This window comes from Amblyomma maculatum, chromosome 11 (genome assembly GCF_055883805.1).
Source record: "Amblyomma maculatum isolate TAMU_Amacu chromosome 11, ASM5588380v1, whole genome shotgun sequence".
NCBI classification, from domain to species: domain Eukaryota; kingdom Metazoa; phylum Arthropoda; class Arachnida; order Ixodida; family Ixodidae; genus Amblyomma; species Amblyomma maculatum.
This window is the reverse complement of record NC_139354.1, coordinates 20,405,731-20,426,536: the sequence shown is the minus strand read 5'-3', so window position 1 is coordinate 20,426,536 and position 20,806 is coordinate 20,405,731. Positions and strand designations below refer to the sequence as shown.

Below are 20,806 nucleotides of genomic sequence, written 5' to 3'. Positions count from 1 at the left end.
GAAAAGGAGGCCTCTTATGCACTTTGACGTTTCTCTATAGCCTTGAGCAGTCGGTCGTTTGGTGACACTCAACATCCAGTGCTGGGCCTCAGAGTGAAAAGATTGTACCGAGCGTTCCAGAGACTGCATTGATGTCATAAGGAAGGCAGTCTGCTTTGCCACTGGTGGCCAGCTCACATTTTGCGGGAACGCCACGTAAAGCTGACGTTGTGCGCGAGGAGTACAAGGGGGAAGAGTCTGAAGGAGTCCCGAGAACGCTAGGAGATGTCTGGGTTTGCGACACTGTCGGCAATGCTGCCGGGGACTGTTCTCGCCTTAAAAGTGTTGCAGTTGCCGTTTAAGCTCGGCAATTTTTTGACCCCGGGTGCTTAACTGAGCTCAAATTCAGCGTTCTTTCGCTCCAGAGGGGAAGACTGCGGCTTCCAGCTCACCATTTATGAAGGTTCCTGGACTGTTTGGCTCGGGAGCGGCTGGAAAGACCTCGAGCGGCTTCTGCATTGATCATGGCGGGTCCGGTCGAGCGGCTGCGGGTTTTCGAAGACATTCGAAACAGCCTTTTTCTTGCTCTCACCAACTTGAGTAATGTCTCAGGAGGTGGAGTGGCTGGGGATGTTATCCTCAGCATGAAGTTCTGGGATGAGTTGCCGGAGCGGTCGAAGTGTACCTTGCAGCATTTGATTACTTCGAAGCAAGCTTAACTGCATCAGTTGCACTTTGGCGTGCAGTCCGGTGTTGGCTTGGGTGGATAGGTGATATGCAGGTCAGTCTTTTCCTAGGGACAGATGGCGCACGATGTCAGGCTTCCAATTGTTGAAGCAGGCTTCCGATAGTTGAAGCAGGCTTCAACTTTTGTCTTGAAGAGGTAACAAGAATAAAAAGTATCATAGAAGTTCAGTTCACGGGGTGCTTCCATGGTGTCGACAAGTGTGACCAAAATTGACTTGGCCCTGCCAAGCTGCTGGGCATCAATGATGGTGAATGGCTTGCTCTGATTGAGCGCCACAAAGTCTTGGAAGATTTCATCTTGCGTTTTATTGTAGACAGCATTGTAAAGGATGCCTCAATGGCGTTGTCGGGGGGGGCAGTGATATATGCCTTCAAGGAGCACATCTGGTCGCTGAGATGAAGTCCCTGCAAGCGGACGAGCTACTTCAATTAGTTTACAGAGGTCGTGCTCACCGTGAAATAGGGCTCGTGCAGGTTTATCCGCAACTGGTTGCTGATTCTTACTTTGTGGTAGACAACTATTGCTCCGGCACAGAGCAGAGAGAGGAGAGCACCTCCATTGATAGGACTGATACAAGCCTCTGCACGGTCGGAAGAAAACTTTGTAGTCCGATGTCAGCAGTCAGGGAAGAGGAGCATGCCTCTTCATTTTGGGAGTGGAAGTCTTGCCTTTTGGTGAGGAAGCAAGCTTGCCAACTTGTTGAGGCTCCGACAGACGTGGACATAGCATTTCTAAGGCTCACTGTTAAGATGGGATAGAGCTTGTTTTGGGCCTGCACCGCATCAGCCCAACGAGGATCATCATGAAATTCTTGTGATGAAATATCTTCTTTTCTGTAACTACTTCCATCTTGAAAGATGAAGCACTCGAGGATTTTGGGCGATGACCGTCCGGCAGCACTAGGCTTGACCGGCAAAGGCAAGGAACCCTTGGTGAGCTAGGCATGACGGAATGCACTCAGCATAAAAAATAAATCTTCGAAAGATGGTAAAATAAGAACACAAATTGTCCGAAAATGTCTGAAACTGGTGCCGGGCACCTTCATGACAGATTTGATGGTGATCAGGCTATTTCAGGTCGTAATTCTGCCACAGAAGTTGAAAACCGCAGGAGCCAATGTAAAAGACACCCACTGGCTTTGAATGCGCAGAAGCATTTTCTGCAATGGTTACCGATGGCACTGCTGCAAATGAACCATTGGAAATAAACTATCCCAGAGTGTGGTATTTAGAGAACCACTTTGCTTATAAATCGAAAAGGTTTCCACAAAAGGCATCAAACCAGGCAACCGTACATTTGTACAGCTTTAGAGATCGTTCTTTATTGACAAGCAACTATGTATCAAGGCCGCTCCTTTGTACATTTTGAAAATAATTAAGGAAGGCTTATGTACATTGAGTTTTTGTCCCATGAGCTACCTTTCAACACTAGGAGCACCGTCGTTTCCTCACCACTAGGTTGGCTGGTTCCATCTGACTCCATGGCCACATCCATATGACCAAACAGTGGCCGCAACACACTGACTGTACAACGCGCCACCTCCGCTTCTTTTTTTTTTGGCATGAACAATGAACTGGCCTATCGTTGCATAGACAGCCTCACAGACGCCTCACATATGGCTTTCAACCAGCTGCGATCCGGCCCACAAGCCGTACCACAGTATCATATCTCACTCTAGGCGCAGACAAGGGCAGCTCGAACAAACATCACCTTTGCAATACTAAAAATAAAAGACAAGAAAAATATAATAAAGTTGTGGCAACATTACACATGTACACAAGGGAAAAACGCTTTGCAACAAAGCGGCAAGACCCAAAGACCTCCAAGGAACATGGTTTTTAAAGAAAAACAAAACAGCATAAAATATTTTGAATATTTAAAGTGTTCAGGCAAATCAATGCCATTTTTAAACGTCAGTTCACAGTAAAGTAAGAAATGCAAAAGTGTTAAAATACCAACTGCAGGAAATACAGAAAACACAGAGTGCAGTCTAATAAGTACGCTCGTTGACTTTTTAATTTACCCCGCAACAAAAAAACTGCCACATTTTTTTTTTTCATCACACATTTTTCATCAGAACACACTCACAGCGAGGACTGACCCTGCTTAAACATGTGGCAGTCCTAACTCATTCAGCGAAAAAAAGAAAACAATTATGAAGGCATCCTTAGAACAGTCCTCCAAAACGTAGGACACTTAAACAAAATGGAAAAAATAAGGTTATAAGAAAGAAACCTGTCGTAATCAACTGCCCCCACTTGGTCCTTGTGCAGTCGCATTTGTCACTAATCGTCGGTGTCACAAACACCCAACCACGTGTGGAAGTCGGGTGCCCCTAAAAAAACAAAAACAAACAGGGTTTGCGCCTCCACCCAAGCCTCCACAGTACGCCAGAAGCCGAGAGCACTCAATAATCTCAACCCGTGGAATTTTGTGACTCCATAGGGCGGCAGTGTTGATTTTCACCAGTCTCCAAGCGCAAGTCCCAATGCGACTCTCGTGCTGTCAGGTTCCCTCCCTGAAGCACTTTCTACCTCCACGAACCCTACTCTGGGAACTATCCCGGTTACGCCACAAACTGCGACTGCTTCCACTCCTTGGCAGTGACTGTTCGTGAATTGCTCGCTCAGTGCTAAGAGAAGCTTGGCAGGATAAAATGGCTGCTAGGCTGGCTCTTGGGAGTGATGAAGCAGCGCAATCCATTGGCCCAATATTTGTACTAAGTTGGCAATGAACTGGTCCTATGTTGGGCCAAACATTGTCAATTCAGTGCCAGTGTTGGGCCAATAAATTGTGCTGCTGGTGGTATAGTGACCCAAAATGGATGCCCTTCAATTCTTTCAGAGCAAACAGCAGTGAAGTAAAAGCAAGCCAAAAGGATAATTTATTTACAAGAAAAGAGCAGAGAAGTCAGCCTGAGCCAGTGCACTGAACGTATAGTAAACCCGTGTGCATCATCACTGTCAAAGCTGCCAATGGCTATGAGGATCACAGATTTCAATTCCCATGCAACTCATGGGAGTTGCAACTCGGTGACGACCAACTCATCCCAATAAAATGCTTTTCAAATGCAATGAACAATGTTTTGCAAGCAAGGCGATGCTGGAATAAGCTGGCACAATATAGGAAGGTAGCCGTTTCCCTGTTTTTAAAGATATTACAGCTAATTTGGCTCGAGTTTACTGGGACTAATGTGGCTTTATTATTAAACCAAATTATTAAAAGCATTCCTCTGTGTGCCCATGTAAGTTCTACTTCCTTTCCAACCCTTTCAAGTCTCAAGTTACGAAAACCTAGCCAGGGATACACACGACGACAGAACAGAACTAACCTGATATGGTAAAAGCACATAATCAACAAGCTTCACAAATGCAACAGCACATTATTAAGATGCGTGTGACAGAACAAACCTTTTCCTTCTCACAAAAAATCTATTGTAATAAGTCTCGATCAAAGTTAACAAATCGAAGTGCTTGCAGAGTGATGATAAAAGGCAACCCTGTGGCTAAAGAGATGGTAAATCAGATTATCACTTCTGTGCCCACACGATGTGGATGTACAATGATGGTCTCGCAGCACTCCCCTCATAAAGTGTTCCAGCACTGTACAGTCTAAAACGAGTGCCTCTCAAACACCTGACCCCGCTGAGCACTTGTGAGGAGGAACCCTTTCCCTCTCTGTGACGATCCTCTCTTCAAGCCAGCCAGCAATACCCTTGTGGTTACACGATCAAGACCAATGTGACCACACCTAGCATAGCAATCGAAGGCAGCCACGTGCTCAAGAAGCCTATCCTTTCTTGCCCCACCTGATAACAATTTCCGCAGGCCTCACAGTAGCCTGCCATTTGTTCGGTCTCCTAGTCCGCTCACCATTACAAAGTGGCCCGAGTTTTATTTCTCGGATAACCTCGTGAGTTGCGTCGCCATCGAGGCAGGCGACGCCACCAGTTTTCTGGACCAGAGCTTCACTTTGGCTTTTGCTCAAGTGGCCTGGTAAGAGGAGTGCTCTGGGCTGCTGCCGTGGACGTCTGGAGGTGATGCCAATGGCCAATCAGAGGGGCGGGTACTGCTGTGGCCTATCTTCCAGCCGATCGTAGTCGAGGTGGAACTCCTTGGCAACCTTTCGCCAGTTGACTGGGTCAAAGAAGAAGTACGTTCCGCGCTCGTACGTCGATGTCTTCTCCGTTGGAGAGATGCCCGCCCGTGTGATCCAGACGCGCTCGTCTTTGTGGAAGCGCCAGTCACGGTTGTACCTGTGTTGGCACATCAAAGAAATGTCGTTCCCAGTGGCTCCCACGTAACGGCTGCCCATGAAGAAACCATGCAGAGCATCTAAACTAGCTGTTAATTGTAACACAGCATTCCAGTTTGACCACCATCACTACGACACGACAGTGCAAATGACACCTCTTCTCAGTTTCGCAACACACACGGTAGTGCTCCAGTGTTCGTTGAAAACCAAAATTCAAAAAGCAAGGACTCAACTGACTCTCCTGACATAACACCTAAACATACTTTCACTAATGAGAAATTGTTCATTTGAAATCAGGATATCAGCGATGACACATTCATGAGATCGTTGTAGCTTTCCACATTTAGGGTAATTTTTGTTTCAGCCTTATTTTGATGATAAAAGTGTCCCTGTGCTTGTGAAACAGAACTCACTCAAGTATGTATTCCTTTTTATGCTCCATGCGACACGAAATTGCCCTTGTCATTGCGGCTTAGCTTCTGTAGAGCTTACAGCTGCCAACCGATCTTCTGGCTGCCAATAATTTGGATGTGCATCATACTTGGGATCTTACTGGAGAACATTCATGCACTCCACATGATGCATACATATTTATGACTAATATTTCGGATCAAAACAAGCAACAGTAAGACCGTGGGGTCTGAAAAATGCTATGATATGATGGGGGGTTTAACGCTGCAAGGCAACATCTGCTTTTATGAGGGGTGCTGTAATGGAGGGCTCACTGCTGAAACCAGTTCACTTTTTGCCACCAGAGAAAGCGCCACCTTGAATTCGAACAGATTCAACAGGACGGACTGCCTTGGTATTTCGGACACTCACTGTCACCAACACTCCAAGTTAATGGCTCGAAAGAGGAGTCAAGCAGCTGCTCTTGGCACGCACGTGCACACCTCTCCTGCACTTTGGGCATTGAAAATAAACTGCCAACTTGAATCGCACAGTTCACACAGCTGCCCCTTTGCACGTGCCATTTGTGCCTCATATAACTGCATCGCACCTGCGTCACGCCCATGTGTTCAGCCAGTTTTCTAGGCGGCAGGCAAATTTTCACGCACTTCCTAGGTGGCGCCAAATCTTGTGAAAATGTGGATTGGTTCGTGCCATCATTTGCAGCAACATGCACTACCGTGTCACACGTTTTAGTATCAGTGAAGTGAGGTGCGGTGCGGACGTTACGAAAGCTCGACTCCAGCTCAGGTACTAGCAATATCAGTTGCAAGTGAAACGTGCTAGGGAGAAATTTATGATTTCTCAACCTAGTTTCTCAGCAAGGTACGGTAACAACAAAGGTGGAGCTTGCCTCTGGTGGCAAGTCTTCAAGCAGCCCCTGGCAATCAGGTCAATGTGACCATGATGCTGTTTCTGTCAGCGCAGAAGCCAGGTCCCACAAGCAAATAGTCGGGGAGTGGAAAATCGAATGAGGAAAGTTTCCCAATCAGCGGTCCTGTCACAGGTTCAGCATTTTGGCCCTCTGTGCAGTGTTTGCGGAGCACACTCCCCTCCAGTTGGAGCCCTTGATGTTATCGCAGGATGACTCGATATAGACGATGTGTTATTAAAAACAAAAAACAAATTTTTGATGCCAGGTGTAGGCAGGTTCACTATGCGGGCCCATTCATGTGACTACGATACATATGGTTGGTTTTGTTTCAGCAGAGTCAGGTTCGTATTTGCTCATCTGTACAGTCCTGTTTTCACGATAATGAAATTCTTGAAAAAACGAAAAATTTTGCCGTGCCCCGTTATTTCGTCATTGTAAGGTTCCATCTGTATTCACAATAAAGAGCACTGCTGCCAAACTAAATGATTTTGCGCTATATTTAGAGATATTTATGCTGTTTAGCAAGACAAAAATCTTGTTTTGTAGGAGACGGGATTTATAACGGTTTTTAGGTCCTGCTAACTTTTCTTTAAGCAGTCTTTGTTCGTTCTATTGAATGATACTAATTCCACAGGAAAACGTCCCTATGAGCACATAATGTCACCGAGAAGTCAAGATGCCGAATATTGGAACACGGCCAATACGCTTTGAATTGACTTATGCAGCATTTTTCGATGCAACTGTTCAGTCTGCAGTAGCGGTGCGTCAGCCAGGTATCTATCAAATATGTGATGAAGTTCGGAAAAGAGTAGCTTCAGGAACCTTAACTATGAGACTAGGTACTGAAATTTCCAAATGCAAATAGACACTGCTTTTATAGTTAGAGTAGCCGATTCCCATTATGTAATGCACAAGTTTGGCACGAAAAAAAATCGTCAGTATTCAACTGCAATGGAAGAAGCCTACTCTCATCAGGTAGAACATTAGGAGCACAGCTATGACTGAGATGAAGTGAACAAGTACAGGGATGCTTACGATAATAATTCTTCCAGCTGGTCTAGTCTGCTCTCTCTATGCTGATGCTGTCCTGGTCAAAAGCAGGAGTTGGACAAATGTTTAGTTAGCTGAAGATTACCAACTGTAAACAGGGAGTCTAATGTGAAAAGAGGTGACTCCCCAACTTGACTATTGGAACTGTACTATGAAGGCAGAGTAAACATTGCTCAAACTATGAACTGCATGCAAATGTAATCAAACACATTGGCATGAAATGAAGGTTGTTTCCACTGGTAGCAGCTCTAGAATCCTGTCTGGAACCGGCAGTGTGACTGGACAATTGTGCCTGTATTCAGCATTATATAGTGATTTAATGATTTTGCATTTTGATTTAGTAATTTACAATTATGCATATAGTGATTTTGCACACTTTAATTGCACCTACAAAGGTAATGTGGGAAATCCTGGGAATGAAAGTCCAAAGTTTATAGTCAAAACGGAAGAAAGGTGTTTCTTATTATGGTTATATTACTGAGTCACTGAAAGAGAATAAAATACGTAGAAATTAACTATTTGACTCAAAAGTGCTGAATTCAGCGGTTTTTAGCAGGTTTCTGGGGCTTCCTGCTGCGTGTTTTCTATTTTTGAGTTGGCAACACTGTTAAGGAGTGCGAACAAGACAACAAAGCAGGGTAGAAGAAGACACGTCATCCTGGTGTCCCCCTTTGTCTTGCGTTGATCTTGTTTGCACTCTTTGATATAAATGCTCTACTGAAAATAGCACAGGCTGGGCGGGAACGCGTTAGAAGTTTTTAAGAGGCAAAGCAGCATGTGTCGTGATGACCGCATAATCTACGCATTAAAATTGATCGAGCGGAACTGTGTGCACTCACAGCTCAGCGGCAGAGAGCAGCTGCAAGAGGTCGCCCCCAAACATGTAGAAGATGAAGAAGAGCAGGTCCTCGCCGTAGCGGTTCAACTTGATGCCCGCCAGCTTGTCCCGGATGCTCTGGTTGATGATGTACTCGGAGGGAACATGGTAGTCTGCAGCAACCACGACTCACTTCAGGGCCACTACCAACAACTAACACAGGGCTCCGGGGCGAGAATTTGAACACAGCTATTGTCACGCTTAAAGAACCTAACATAATCTTTCGTAATTCAGCAAGAAATTAACCAAATGCATCACAACAAAGTGACCTAAATTACCGAGCATTTTGTTATGCAGGACTTGTAAAAGAAAAATACATTAGAAATGTGCACACAGATTCACAGCAGAGCAAAATATTGGTGGTGACGAACAAACATTTTCTGCACAAGTCCGGAGATGACCCCTTTAACAATGACGACAGGCAAGGCACACGATCTCCCACATAAAGTATGAATCACTGCTTTCTATCTGGTGTGTGGTATTTTTCCGAACCCGTTTCTCTTGATGTAGATCTAAAGGAAGATCCGAAAAAAAAAAGAAATAATAATAATAACAGTAAAATTCCTCTGCCCATAAAACCTTCAATCCCCCTCCCCCTTTTCCCGTCGAAGATTCTGCAGCCGCAGAAAATTGGGTGGCCCCCAACACTTTTGCGTGCGCTTTTATCAAAAGCACTCACCGATGTCCTGCGGCCTACAAGGCTGCTCTGCCCACGGACCTCCAAACACAGGGTATAAATTTCTGTAGAAAAAAAAGGCACAAAATGTGGTCCACAAGGAGAGAGGTGGTTCTTAAAAGGACCAAAAAATAGACTATGAGAAAAATGCATTTACAGAGTGTCTGTACATCTGAAACCTGTCTCAAATATTGATGTTGAATATGACCATGCAATAAAATGCTATCAGTTTTCAAGAATACTACGGGAGCCATGAATGGCTCAAAACAGGTAGATTTTGTTAGGACTTCCCAATTTGCCACATGCTTGCATACCCCCCTTTCCCTTCCCCTCCCCTCCACCCCCCCCCCCCCCCCCCCCCCTCCCCACCTTAAGCGTTAAGCTCGCTACCTTTTACCTGCCTCACTTTTTTGTTATACATATTGTACTGTAAACGTTTATAGCACACTTTTTAACCCCACAGCCAGCCACTTATTAGTTGAGTAGAGGCATTTTACTAATGGGATCGGTGCTCTTATTCATGAGCATGTCAAGTAGCAAGCGACACAGCCAAAAGCATGCAAGGTTGCCCTCTAACTACATGAAAATCACTGGAGGTCCCTAATTCAGATTACATGATGGCACTGCAAGCTATCAGGTCACTGCTACTACTTGAAGACACCAAGGTTCAAAGGAATCGAATGTAAATGACTTTGCAGAACGAGTGCAGAAAAGTGCAACAGCCTTGCACATACTCGGGGGAGTTGAGGTTGAGGCCCAACGTTGTTAGGTCGCTGCCTAACGCCAGAGAGACGAGGTTGGGATCCGTCTCCGCGGCGCGGATGAACGTCAACAGCCCCACCATGCCGTACTGGTCCGTGACCATGCCTGCTGGGATGTTCGTCACTGTCCCTGCGCCATAGAATGAAAAAAAAAATATATATATATATTTAACAAAACAGTGCTGCTCAAGAGAGTGGTGTGAGAAATGGCACCATCGCATGTGTCAGCCTCCAGACTGAGATCACATATTCAACAGCAAAACACCCCACATAAACAATGTGGTGCACGAATTTTTGTGTGCCAAAGTAATATTAGTGGCTATCAGGCACACACCACTAAAAACCTAGAATAAAGTCGGGCTCTTCCTTGTTATACGAGAGATTTATACGAGAGATTATTTGATCTTGCAGATCTTGCTGCACCATAACAATCACAGCTTTAAGTCCTCTGTCTGTCATTCTTTATCCATTCTCACCCATACTGAACAACAGGGTGTAGGCAACTCCCAAAGCTTGTCTAGACACCTTCTTTGGTGTTAAGGAACCTCCACCAGAAACCACCCTTAGAAATCTCAAATAAATTGTTGCACTTATGGATGGAGAAATCACAATAAGTCTCCCAAATCTGTCATTACGTGCATCAACGGTTTTCTATCGTTCATCTTCTCTTGTTCATTTTTTTTCAGTGTTGCAAATATCTCACAGGTGACATTGCATCAACTAGCCCATTAGTGATTTGTAGAGTAATCCATAGGTGACAATGCATCAGCTAATTTATGGACTCTGAACAGTTTTCAGCAGTCAGCCCTTTCAGTGTCCAGTTTTCTTGACTCTGTGCCCAGCCAGCATCCACAACAATGTTCAATACAAATATAAAAACTTGCAGTTAGCCCAGAGTTCAACCTGCAAACACTATTAATTAAAAAACCACTGCTTTGGTATTTCTCCATAATGTGGTACTGCCTGAAGCAGAGGTCAATGCACAGCTTTTAGTCATACTCTATACGTATTGTTGCGGTGAATTAAGAAAGGGGGTGTTTATTTACAGTGCTGTGGCAGCCGGACCAGGTGAAGCCTGCTAGCCCCAGAAACCAACGCTTCTTCCTCTTCCTTCTTCCCTCGTCCGTGCTCTGCTTGAGACCAAGTCCGTAACACTTCCCCCGTCCCAGGTGAAGCCCTCCGGACGAGTCAATTGTCAGCACGAGGATGACAGGGTTTCAGACGCGTGACGTGAGCAAGCTCAGTTCGTGAAGAACGTCGGCCACTTTTGGTGAGGCACGCAACCCGATAGGTGAGGTCACTAATTTTCTCGAGGATAACATAGGGACCGATATAGTACGCGAGCAGTTTCTGACTTAAGCCACGCTTCCTTAGTGGGCACCAAAGCTAGACCATCTCACCAGGGAGGTAGGTGACGTGGCGATGGTGGTCGTCGTAGCGGGATTTTGAGCGCTTTTTTGAGGCGAGAGTTCTCAGACGGGCTTCTTCAGCCCGGCAGAGAATCTTAGCAATCCCAGGATCGTCGTCTGTGGAGAACGGGAGGATGGTGTCGAGGGTGCGTCGAGGAGACCGGGCGTAAAGAAAGAATGGATTGTAACTTGTTGTTTCCTGTTGGGGGGTATTGTATGCGTATGTTATAAATGGTAGCGCAGAGTCCCAGTCCTTGTGGTTGGCGGCGACGTACACTGAAAGCAAGTTGATGAGTGTCCGGTTGGTTCGCTCTGTCAACCCATTTGCTTGCGGATGATAAGGGGTAGAATGTCGGAATTGCGTTTGGCACAAAGGAGTTCTTCGACAACATCAGCGGTGAACTGATGACCGTCGCTGATCAACACTCGGGGAGGCCCATGGCGCAGTATAACAGAGTACAGCAGGAAGAGGGAAACTTGGTGTGCAGTAGCCGATGGAAGAGCTGCCGTCTACCAGTAACGAGTGTGGTATCAGTGCAGATGATGATCCAGCGGTTGAAAGAATGAGACTTGGGAAAGGGTCCTAAGAGGTCTACCCCGACCTTCTCAAAAGGGGATCTCGGAGGCGTCACGGGATGAAGGAGACCAGGAAGAGTGCTGGTGGGGCGTTTGTGACTCACACACTGAGCACAGCTAGCCACATACTTCTCAGTGGTTTCACGCTTCCGCGGCCAGTAGAAACGTTCTTGGATGCGATAGAGCGTCCGCGCAGATCCCAGATGTCCCCAAGTGGGGTCGTCGTGCATAACACGCAAAACAGAGGAGCACCATAGGAGGCTGACGAGCACCACCAGAAGGTAGCGGAGACCAGTGGCAAAATAGTCCTTTTTGTACAAAAGACCACCCAGTATACAATAGGGACTGGAAGCTGTAGGGTCCCCTGCAGCGGTAAAGAATGGTTGGAGATTTTTTTACTTCCTCCCTCCTCCGTGCTCTGCTTGAGACCAAGTCTGTAATAATATTGCGAGTCTTTTCTTTGTCTCTTCTCTAGAGTCGCGTGTGCTCGAACACGGCACTTTCACTGGGTGTGGCTGCCTTTGGTTACTAGAGGAGCCTCCTGAGGAAATAGTCTGTCGTCAGCCTCGTAGGGTTGTCACCCCTCTGCCTTCTAGCCTTCGTCCATCCGCTGTACAGTCTCACTCTGTTTCAACCAACCCCGCCATTGAGATGCAACAGGTTTGCACCCTCTCAAAGACAAAATCCTGCTGACGCCCATGCGCATGCATATGCCTTCGTTCTGTTCACCATCATCGAAACTACTGCTTCACCAAAGAAAAGTGTGAAACAGTCTGCTTCTTGAGCGTCAGATTTCCACCAGATGTTGTGGATGGTCCAGAAGATGTTGCATCTAAAGAAAAGGTAGCCGATAAAAAGTAGCTTTGCTCCAACTCCAACCTATAAATTACAAATAATTTTTAAGAAATGTTCTTGGGTGACCACTTGCAACTGATGCTCCCTTCTCAACGATGTCATAGGGGCTTGCTATGTGCACCCACTTACTGGACTCTCCCAAATGATTGCCAGCGATAAGGGGCGCCGTCGGGACTTGTTTTCTTCCTTTTTGTTTTTTCTTACACAATGACGTGCGCCGAGTTGAGAAGACGCGTCTTCAGTCGCCAATATGTTCGGAGCTAATGAAGCTAGCTTACAAATTTTTGCGCAGCAAAGGAGGACTAATGGGATGCCTATTGCTCATGCGCATATTTGAGGTTTAGTAAATAGCTTTTTCTTGGGCTCTTCAAGTAAAACAGACACACATTAAGAATCTTGCTAACTGCGGGGCTTAACGTCCAAAAACTGAAACAGGCTACGAGGTCTATTAAATGTGTGCCAACACAGTTGACTGCACAGAGAAAATGAGAAACAAGTGTTTGGCCCGTACAGATGGCACGCAGTCAAGATGTTACAAGACACAGCGTTACTCTCTCTCTCATCTTGCAATTTGCGCTGCTCTTACTTTTTTTCCTTGTGGGCTGGTTAAGTACTCACCACTGCAATATAAGCAGCTAAATTCGTCAGTGGTGTTTGTGGTATCTATAAGCAAAACAGAAACGAACAAGCGCATATCCGTGTGATTAACTGGCCCTCCAAGCAAGACTACTCACACGCATGCACTACACAGAACTGGCATTTGCTCGTTTGGCGAAAAAGAAAATGCCGCCTAGCTAACAGCCGCAGCAGCAGGCCTTCGATATGTTTGCAGCCACCAGGGACCATGAGAGACAGCACCAATAACAAAGTTGCACAATATGTCTAAAACAAACATGTGGGGTTCAGCACAAACAAAGTTTATTACTACTACAATTACTACAAGGCGCACTGCACAAATGCACAAGGACAAATGAACAAACAACTGAAAAATGATACAGAAACGAGACATGAAACTTTGCACAAAATGCCTGTTCTTGTGTATCAGTAGAGCGCATTTCTGCTTTAAAATTACTTTTGCAGCTCTACAAACATATCACAGTGAAAAAAATAAATGAATAAAAACAAAGTCCAAATGCTAGCGCTAAAAAGGGCAACTTATCCACGAACGAAGAGCCAAGTAGAAGAGAAGCAGAGCCAAATGCCAAACCCATAAGTGGTCCAGAAACATAAAACTGTTGGCAACTATGCTTAATTAACGAGTCTCTACACTACAGCCACTCTAGGCACATATGTTGCAATGTATAGACCTTTTCACGACCCTTGGAGAAACCGGTTTGACTGGGCTGAGAAACAGGTATGGAGGGAGAATCCGCAGCTTTTTCCTGTGTTATGAGCACAGCCCAGTCTCCAATATGGCAGCGCCCTTTGGCCAATTTTGAAAAGGTCTATAGGCACTCATAAAATCTACCAAACAGGGCTTTGCGAGGCCAGAGGGCTCATGGACATCTAGAAGCCCTCCCAGGATGCAAGACCTATTTTTTATTATATAAAGGAATTTACTATATAAAAAAAGCCCAAGCTAGCTACCTCCGCAAAACGGATGCAGGGAGGTGCTCACCGTCCTTCGACGTCTGAATTCCCCGCTTGACTGTCTGTGGCGTCACCTTGTCCCCAGAGAAGCCGCTGCTGTCTTTCGACGACTCGCTGCTCGCACTGCTCGTCTGCGCGCAGAGTGGGAGGCCAAACCACACGAAAAGACCGGTTTCAAAAGACTGCTCTCAAATGACTGCTTTGTTTCTCAGGCAAAGACCTCTACTTGCTTATATTCTGAGTCAAAACATTTTCTTCTGCTTATGCATATACTCGGAGACTATTTTCTATTAGGTTCATTCCTATGCTTTGTCTTCTAACACTAGTACTAATTTTACTTTTGAATTTTGGTCGTTCTGTTTTCCTACTCCCGTTATAGCTCCTTTTATGATTTATTTATCTATTTACAGATACTGCTATCTTCTTTGGGGCTGTGGCAGGATTGAGGAACAATGAATAACAATAAAAATGCTTGTCCGCAACAATCAAAGAACAGAGCATTCTAACAAAGCAAAAACATAAACGAGCGAAATAGAATAACAATCTGGGCCGAAATTAAAGTGGCGCAGTGTTTTTCAATGCTTACCTGCTTGCTTAAGCTGTCCTGATTGTTTTCCTGGCCTGTAAAAGAAAACAAAATCATTACTAAAACAGGGCTGCTGTTCTTCAAGTGCAAAATATTGCACCAGGAGTGATCCCACTTTATTACAAACAGGAAACACGAGATGATTTCCCATTCCCATTTTCAAAGCAAGTGCAGGTACGAGGACAGCCTATTTGCCTAAGCAATGATGGTCAGGTGAAGGAGGAGAACAGATATGCAAAATATTTACAAGCATTCCATGCGACTGGTATGAGAAAAAATTTATTAGGAAGTGGCCTCTAAATTCTTGAGCCCGTTGAGCTGCGGCGCCACCTTTGTGCAGTCACGCAAACTAGCGCACACGGCAGGAATCTGTGGCGTATCCTGTCCACAGCTGTGCCAACTGGTAGCACAGCGTGAGAGGCCGGCAGTCAAACACGTGTGAGGAATGGTGATTGTTATGTTTTCCAATTTTTAAAAACCCTTTGAGGCACTGTTCAATCTGCCGAAATGAATGTCAAGTTGGTTCAAGACTGATTGAGTGCCATCAAACCAGACACGAGCCAAGCGCAAGCGATCAAGTGCTATTTGCACTTAGACCGCATTGCACATGGACAAAATCTGATAAAGACAATTTCCAAAGCACGCCATGAGAGGCTGCCAGTTCGACCGAGGAGAGGAAAGCTAGAATGATGGCTAAGTGATATGAAGCAGCGAGAAGCGAGGCTGGTCTGTTTTATGCCGCCACACATTTTAAACCGCTTTCAGGGCACAAGTACGGTAAGCTTTAGAGCACTATCCCAGAGCCATCATTCACAGATTTCGCCGATGCACGTTTGCCTGTCAGCCTGAAGCCATTGCCAACTTCGGCGGCACTTCCGAGATGGGTATCGAACACACCAGGACAGCCCCATTTACCAATTTCGCCAATGTCTGTCTGTCCGAAGCCATGAAGTTGGTAGGAGCTGCCATTTTGGGCAGTCCTTATGACATGAAAATTGGACCCATCACGGCCACTCGGTCCCAAGTCAGCATGCTACTCGTAGACCATACAGGCATGTTCATATGGCTTGATAAAAAGCGGGTCGTTATGTTTATGCCGGGTGGTTTCACACGTAATCGGGTAGATTACGGCAGTATACTGAGTATATATGTCCGATCCGAAACATAACTGAAATATGAAATGCTAGAGCAGGTACCGAATTCATGTGTGGCCTAATCACGCTAAGTCGGCACTCGTTTTTCACCTTGAACTTTGTTGGACATAAACTGGGAGCCAGGTTTATGTTCGCATAACCGTTCTAATGCTAATGCATTAAAGGAAAGCAACCCCTCACTGCCACGATGACACCAGCCCAACTTTGTGTGTGAAGCTTATGCCCATTTCTATGCCAGCAACATTGCTTTTGCTGCCGTGCTCCACTTACCTCGAAGTTGCAGTAACATAGAAATTTACTTTTACAGCTTTGAGTTAACAATTGCTCGCTGCACCCCTTGTATTGCAGACCAATGCCATAAAGGCAGCCGTGCTGGCTGCAAGCTCACCTTGTGAGCCCGGTAACGCGGGAAAATCCTCGTTGTGGATATGGAACTCATTGGAGTCATTGTTGGGCTGCTTGACCATGCCAACTGCGAGCAGGATAGAGAGAAAAAAAAGAAGATTGAAGCAAGCAATCTTGCAAACGCAATAGTAAAAGCCTAAGCAATAGTTATTCGACAAAAACTCTGGGAGCTTCTTGACCATTTTGAGTTCATAGCCGTACTACAACCTCTTTTCAGAAACCTTTCTTTAAAACACTAAGAAGCATTTATTTTGAGAGAACAAGAACTAGGAAACAAGTTTAATGTCTCAAAGCGACGCAAGCTGTGAGAGGTGCCATATAGTGGAGGCCTCCAGAAGTTTTGACTACCTGGGGTTCTTTAGCATGCATTGACACTGTACAGTATATGGGTGCCTTGCTTTTTGCTTCCATTGAAAAACAGCCACTGCAGCCAGGGTTTGACCCCGCGTCCTTGGATTAAGAAATAAAGCACCCTAACCAATAAGCTGACTTTCTGGGTCTTCTAGAGTACAAAAAGCCAGTCTGTAATAAACCGCCATGCATCCAACGCCACGCAACCAAGGCTGTCTGCAGAAACTTCGCCAATAAAGGCCACAGAATGGGAAATTTTAATATTATCTATATGCTGCAGCAAAACTTCAAACTGCTGCAGAATTTCATACAAATTACCAAAAGATTGAGCGGAATGAACCATGAAAGTTTCAGTAAAATCCAAGATGAGAAATACACCAGAGTTACTTTTTAAAGGAGCTGTGCTGTGTAAAGAGACCACTGGGGTCACAAGTAATGGGTTTAGTGCGAACCATTCACCAATGGTTACATGACGCACAGACAATCGTTAGGTTGCACAATTTACTGAGTCATTAGTGCTACCTCTTGTAATCATCTGCGCCAAAATCATAGACCCAGAAGCATGTGCAATTAACAATCACTGTAAATAAAGGAAATTGACGAGAATGCAAGCAACAAGCTTATACAAGTGAATCAGTTCCATATCACTCACTGCACTTTAACTACTTCTGTGGCAATCGCTATTCCCGTGGTTATCACTAGCTCAATGTGGTGTCCAGGCATGTTGCCACTCAAATAAGGTTTGCGAGTGGTTACTTTCGATCGCCCAAGAGCACTATGAGAGGTGACTGCATATTTGGCTGGTCAAAACTTGATTCTCTGACCCAATCTGGATGGATTTTTTCTAGTCCTCCCATATTGTTCGAGGCACTTCTGGTTGTCCCGAAAATTAAAATTTTCGGAGCAGATCCAGTGCTCTGGTGGATCGGTAGGTGCTCCTACCAATACCGTAACTACATCCCCATTATCGTCCCTTGGACTTACAGAGCTTGCCATAGGCTGCCCTCCCCGCCATCGGGTTGCTGTTCAGTGACTGCGCCGACCCTTCCTGGGAACCCCGGTTCGTCAACGAGGGAAACTCAGACAGGTCCAAGGCTGCAAAGAAAAAGTGGGCGGCACATAACTCAGGTGCACTATAGGCCTTGACAACATGCAAATCATCAAAGAAAAAAAAAAAAGATACAGGAGGTTAAAACAGGTCAAATCCTTACTGCATTCTTCTGAATCCGAGAGGTCCTCTGAATAAGAGAAAGGCAACCGCGGTTACACGCACTTGCTCTCATATAACGACTTGCAAAAAGTGGCAAATGGAAGCACAGACCAACTTCATCAAAATGCTTCTGTAAGGGGGCATCACCTGAGTACTACAGGCCCACTGCAGGTGTTAGTTTCCTCTTTCTTTAACCCCAGCCTGTGCTCCCTTTTGCCCAACGTAAAGTTATGATATCTGCCCCTTGTTACAAAAGATCCTAGTGCTACAGGTCCACGTTCAGGAGTGTAGCAAGCGAAGGCACTCGCCGCTTACACAGACGAGTGCTCGTGACGCTTCATTGTGCATATGAACCGCAGTCTAGCTAAGACAAAGATCACATTCTGCAGGGTGCAAAATATAAAAAGGTACAGTAGAACCTCGCTGATACGTTCTCCGTTTGTACAATTTTTCGTTTCATGCACTCAAAATAGCGGGCGGTAAAACATTTCCCATTGAGTTACACTATTTTTCTCCTGGTTAACATGCTGAAGAATAACACGATTTCCTGGTTACTGCGTTCAAAGTTTCGACCAACTGTGGTCATATAATACACTTTGCTATCAACCGGACATGTGCTTACGAGCACTCGCGACATGATAAACTGATCAGCGGCACTCACCCGCCACTGTTGCTTTCCTGCAGTTCCTAGGTGCAAAGGGGTGAAGCATTAAAGAAAGCCAACGAGTGAACATACACAGCGCCCGTTTTCGCGGAAACATGACTTCATGGAAAGAAACGCGATGACTTCTCTTTGCTTGAACACAAGCCAGGCCTGGGGAACGCAGCATTAGCAAAAACATGGTGACTGTAAGCCTTTTGATGGCTTTTCAACAAGTCACTGGTGTAATGGGTGAAGCATCAGGAAACAACCAAGAAAGCGATCCCAGCTCGTCATTGGCATTCACGAACCGTATTTGTAACTAAATCACTTCCGCGCTTAGGACAACGCAAATACAGCCGGAATTCTGTGAGAGCTAAATAAGGAGGTTGATATCTATAGATGCCAATCTACACATTTACACAGTGAACGCCTCAATTCTAAATGCTTTCGCAGCTCATTCAGTAGTTAAAATTTGTCAAAATCAGGCAGTTCAGATCATACGTTTTCCCAGATAATACGTTTTTTCCCCCCATTTTTTAAAAACGTATCAACGAGGTTTTACTGTAATATCGAGAGGAAAAGCTAATTCCTGTATTAAACTCTGAGACTCCTTTCTCCAGCTCACAACAAATTGCTCAGTTTCAAATGCATTTCCAGGAGAAGAGTTCCACACAAGAATGGCTGACAGCTAAAGAAATAAAACAATCTTCCGCAGTACCAATGTTGGACAATAATTTACGCCCAACAAACAGCAATTTCACCAGCCACAGCCTCCGGGCGAGACAGACGTTTCAATATTGGGGCAATATGACACAACGACAGTCTCTTCGCACCGGCTGAGTATATTATATTTTTTCGTCTCATGTTCAGTATATCACCATCAGCCTAACTATACCCACTGCAGGGCGATGACCCCTCCCATATTCCTCCAATTAATCCGGTCCTGTGCCAGATGCAACTCCCTAATTTCATCCTCCCACCTAACTATCTGGCGCCCCCTGCTATGCTTGTCTTCCTAAGGGACCATTGCTGCATTCGCACATGACCTGCCCATGCCTACTTATATTCCTCGTTTCTACTAGAATGTCATTAACTTGCATTTGTTCTCTGACTCACTCTGCACGCTTCCCATCTCTCTGCGTAGTACTCCATTTATATTAACTCTTCTCGCCAGCCTCCACGTTTCTGCCCCATAAGTGAGTATCAGTAAGATACAGCTGCTGTATTATACTTTGAGAGACACTGTGGTAACCAGTCTCTCGTGATCTGACATTACTTGCAGAATGCGCTCCAACCCAATCTGATTCTTAGTTATTTTCCTTTTGTGATCTGCATCTGTGGACTGTATCTGTGGACACTACCTGTCCCAAGTAGACGCATTCCCTCACAACATTTAGCGCCTTGCTGCCTATCACACTGATTCTTCTTTCTGAGGCTGTTGAACATTACTTTAGTCTTGATTTTCAAGCCTACCGGTCTGCTTTGCCCGTCTACGGCATTAATAATCCTTTGCAATTCGTCACTTGAGCTAGCCAGCAGGGCACTATCACCAGAAACTCTCAGATTACTGAGATATTCTCCTTTAAGCCTTACTCCAACTTTTCCCAATCCAGCACTATGAATACTTTCTTTAAACAAGGGGTGAATAGTACTGGTGAGATTGTGCATCATTTCTGAACACCCCTTCTTACTGGAATCTTCATTTTTTAATGAAGATATCTTCCTTACCAGTCTATTCCTTTCCCTCATTAAGTCTAGACTAAATTGAGATGTTACTATCCTGCGGTCACTGCATCGCACCTTTGCGATTAACTCTTCATCCTACATAATGCCACGGTTAGGACAGAGTATAGTCAAATTTCATTGTCTCCCCATTAGGTCTTTTCCATGTCCACCTCCAGTGTGTTCAACGTATACCCTGCTAAATTCACTGCAGGGCGCTCATTTGCTCTCTGTTCCCGCCAACCCTTTTCACAGTGAAATGTGGCATTCCTTGAAACATAACACACTGCCAAGCTCTTTTTGCAAGAGATACTTGCCTGGGTTGTCTATGCTGCTCTCCTGAAACAGCAACCACCATCAACACAACACTTGAATGAGCCTCGAGTATTAGCAAATAGGTATGGCATGGCACGTCTCTCGCTTGCCACACTTTTCCCTAATGTGAAGCTGTAGACAACTAGCTCAACGTAAGACGAAGTGTAATCTGCATAAACGCCAGCTCTACTTGGAGAGTGATTCTTCAAGCATCGTCATTTGGTGACTTGCCATTACAATCCTAGTTACTGCCTGCGATACTGCTCTAATCTCGACCGCTAGATGGTTTGCAATAGTTAAGCTTCCATTACAAAGTACCTA

General features: G+C 45.3%; 1 protein-coding gene across 3 annotated transcripts in view; it reads right to left on the bottom strand.

Annotated features, from left to right (window-relative positions):
• Positions 1-2,272: 2,272 nt before the first annotated feature.
• LOC146173031 (CCR4-NOT transcription complex subunit 2-like) overlaps positions 2,273-20,806 on the bottom strand; it is a 43,704-nt gene continuing 25,170 nt past the window's right edge. For 2 of the 3 annotated variants that reach the window (XM_084584093.1, XM_084584094.1), the window contains 8 exons: positions 17,580-17,690; positions 16,228-16,311; positions 14,686-14,720; positions 14,128-14,230; positions 9,643-9,799; positions 8,912-8,973; positions 8,195-8,345; positions 2,273-4,982 (listed from right to left, as the gene is read on the bottom strand). In XM_084584093.1, the coding sequence (XP_084440219.1) occupies positions 4,781-4,982; positions 8,195-8,345; positions 8,912-8,973; positions 9,643-9,799; positions 14,128-14,230; positions 14,686-14,720; positions 16,228-16,311; positions 17,580-17,690 (905 nt within the window). In that variant the 3' untranslated portion in view covers positions 2,273-4,780. Of the gene's footprint in view, positions 4,983-7,340; positions 7,393-8,194; positions 8,346-8,911; positions 8,974-9,642; positions 9,800-14,127; positions 14,231-14,685; positions 14,721-16,227; positions 16,312-17,579; positions 17,691-20,806 lie in introns of all 3 variants that reach the window. The other variant, XM_084584095.1, reaches the window with a different exon arrangement.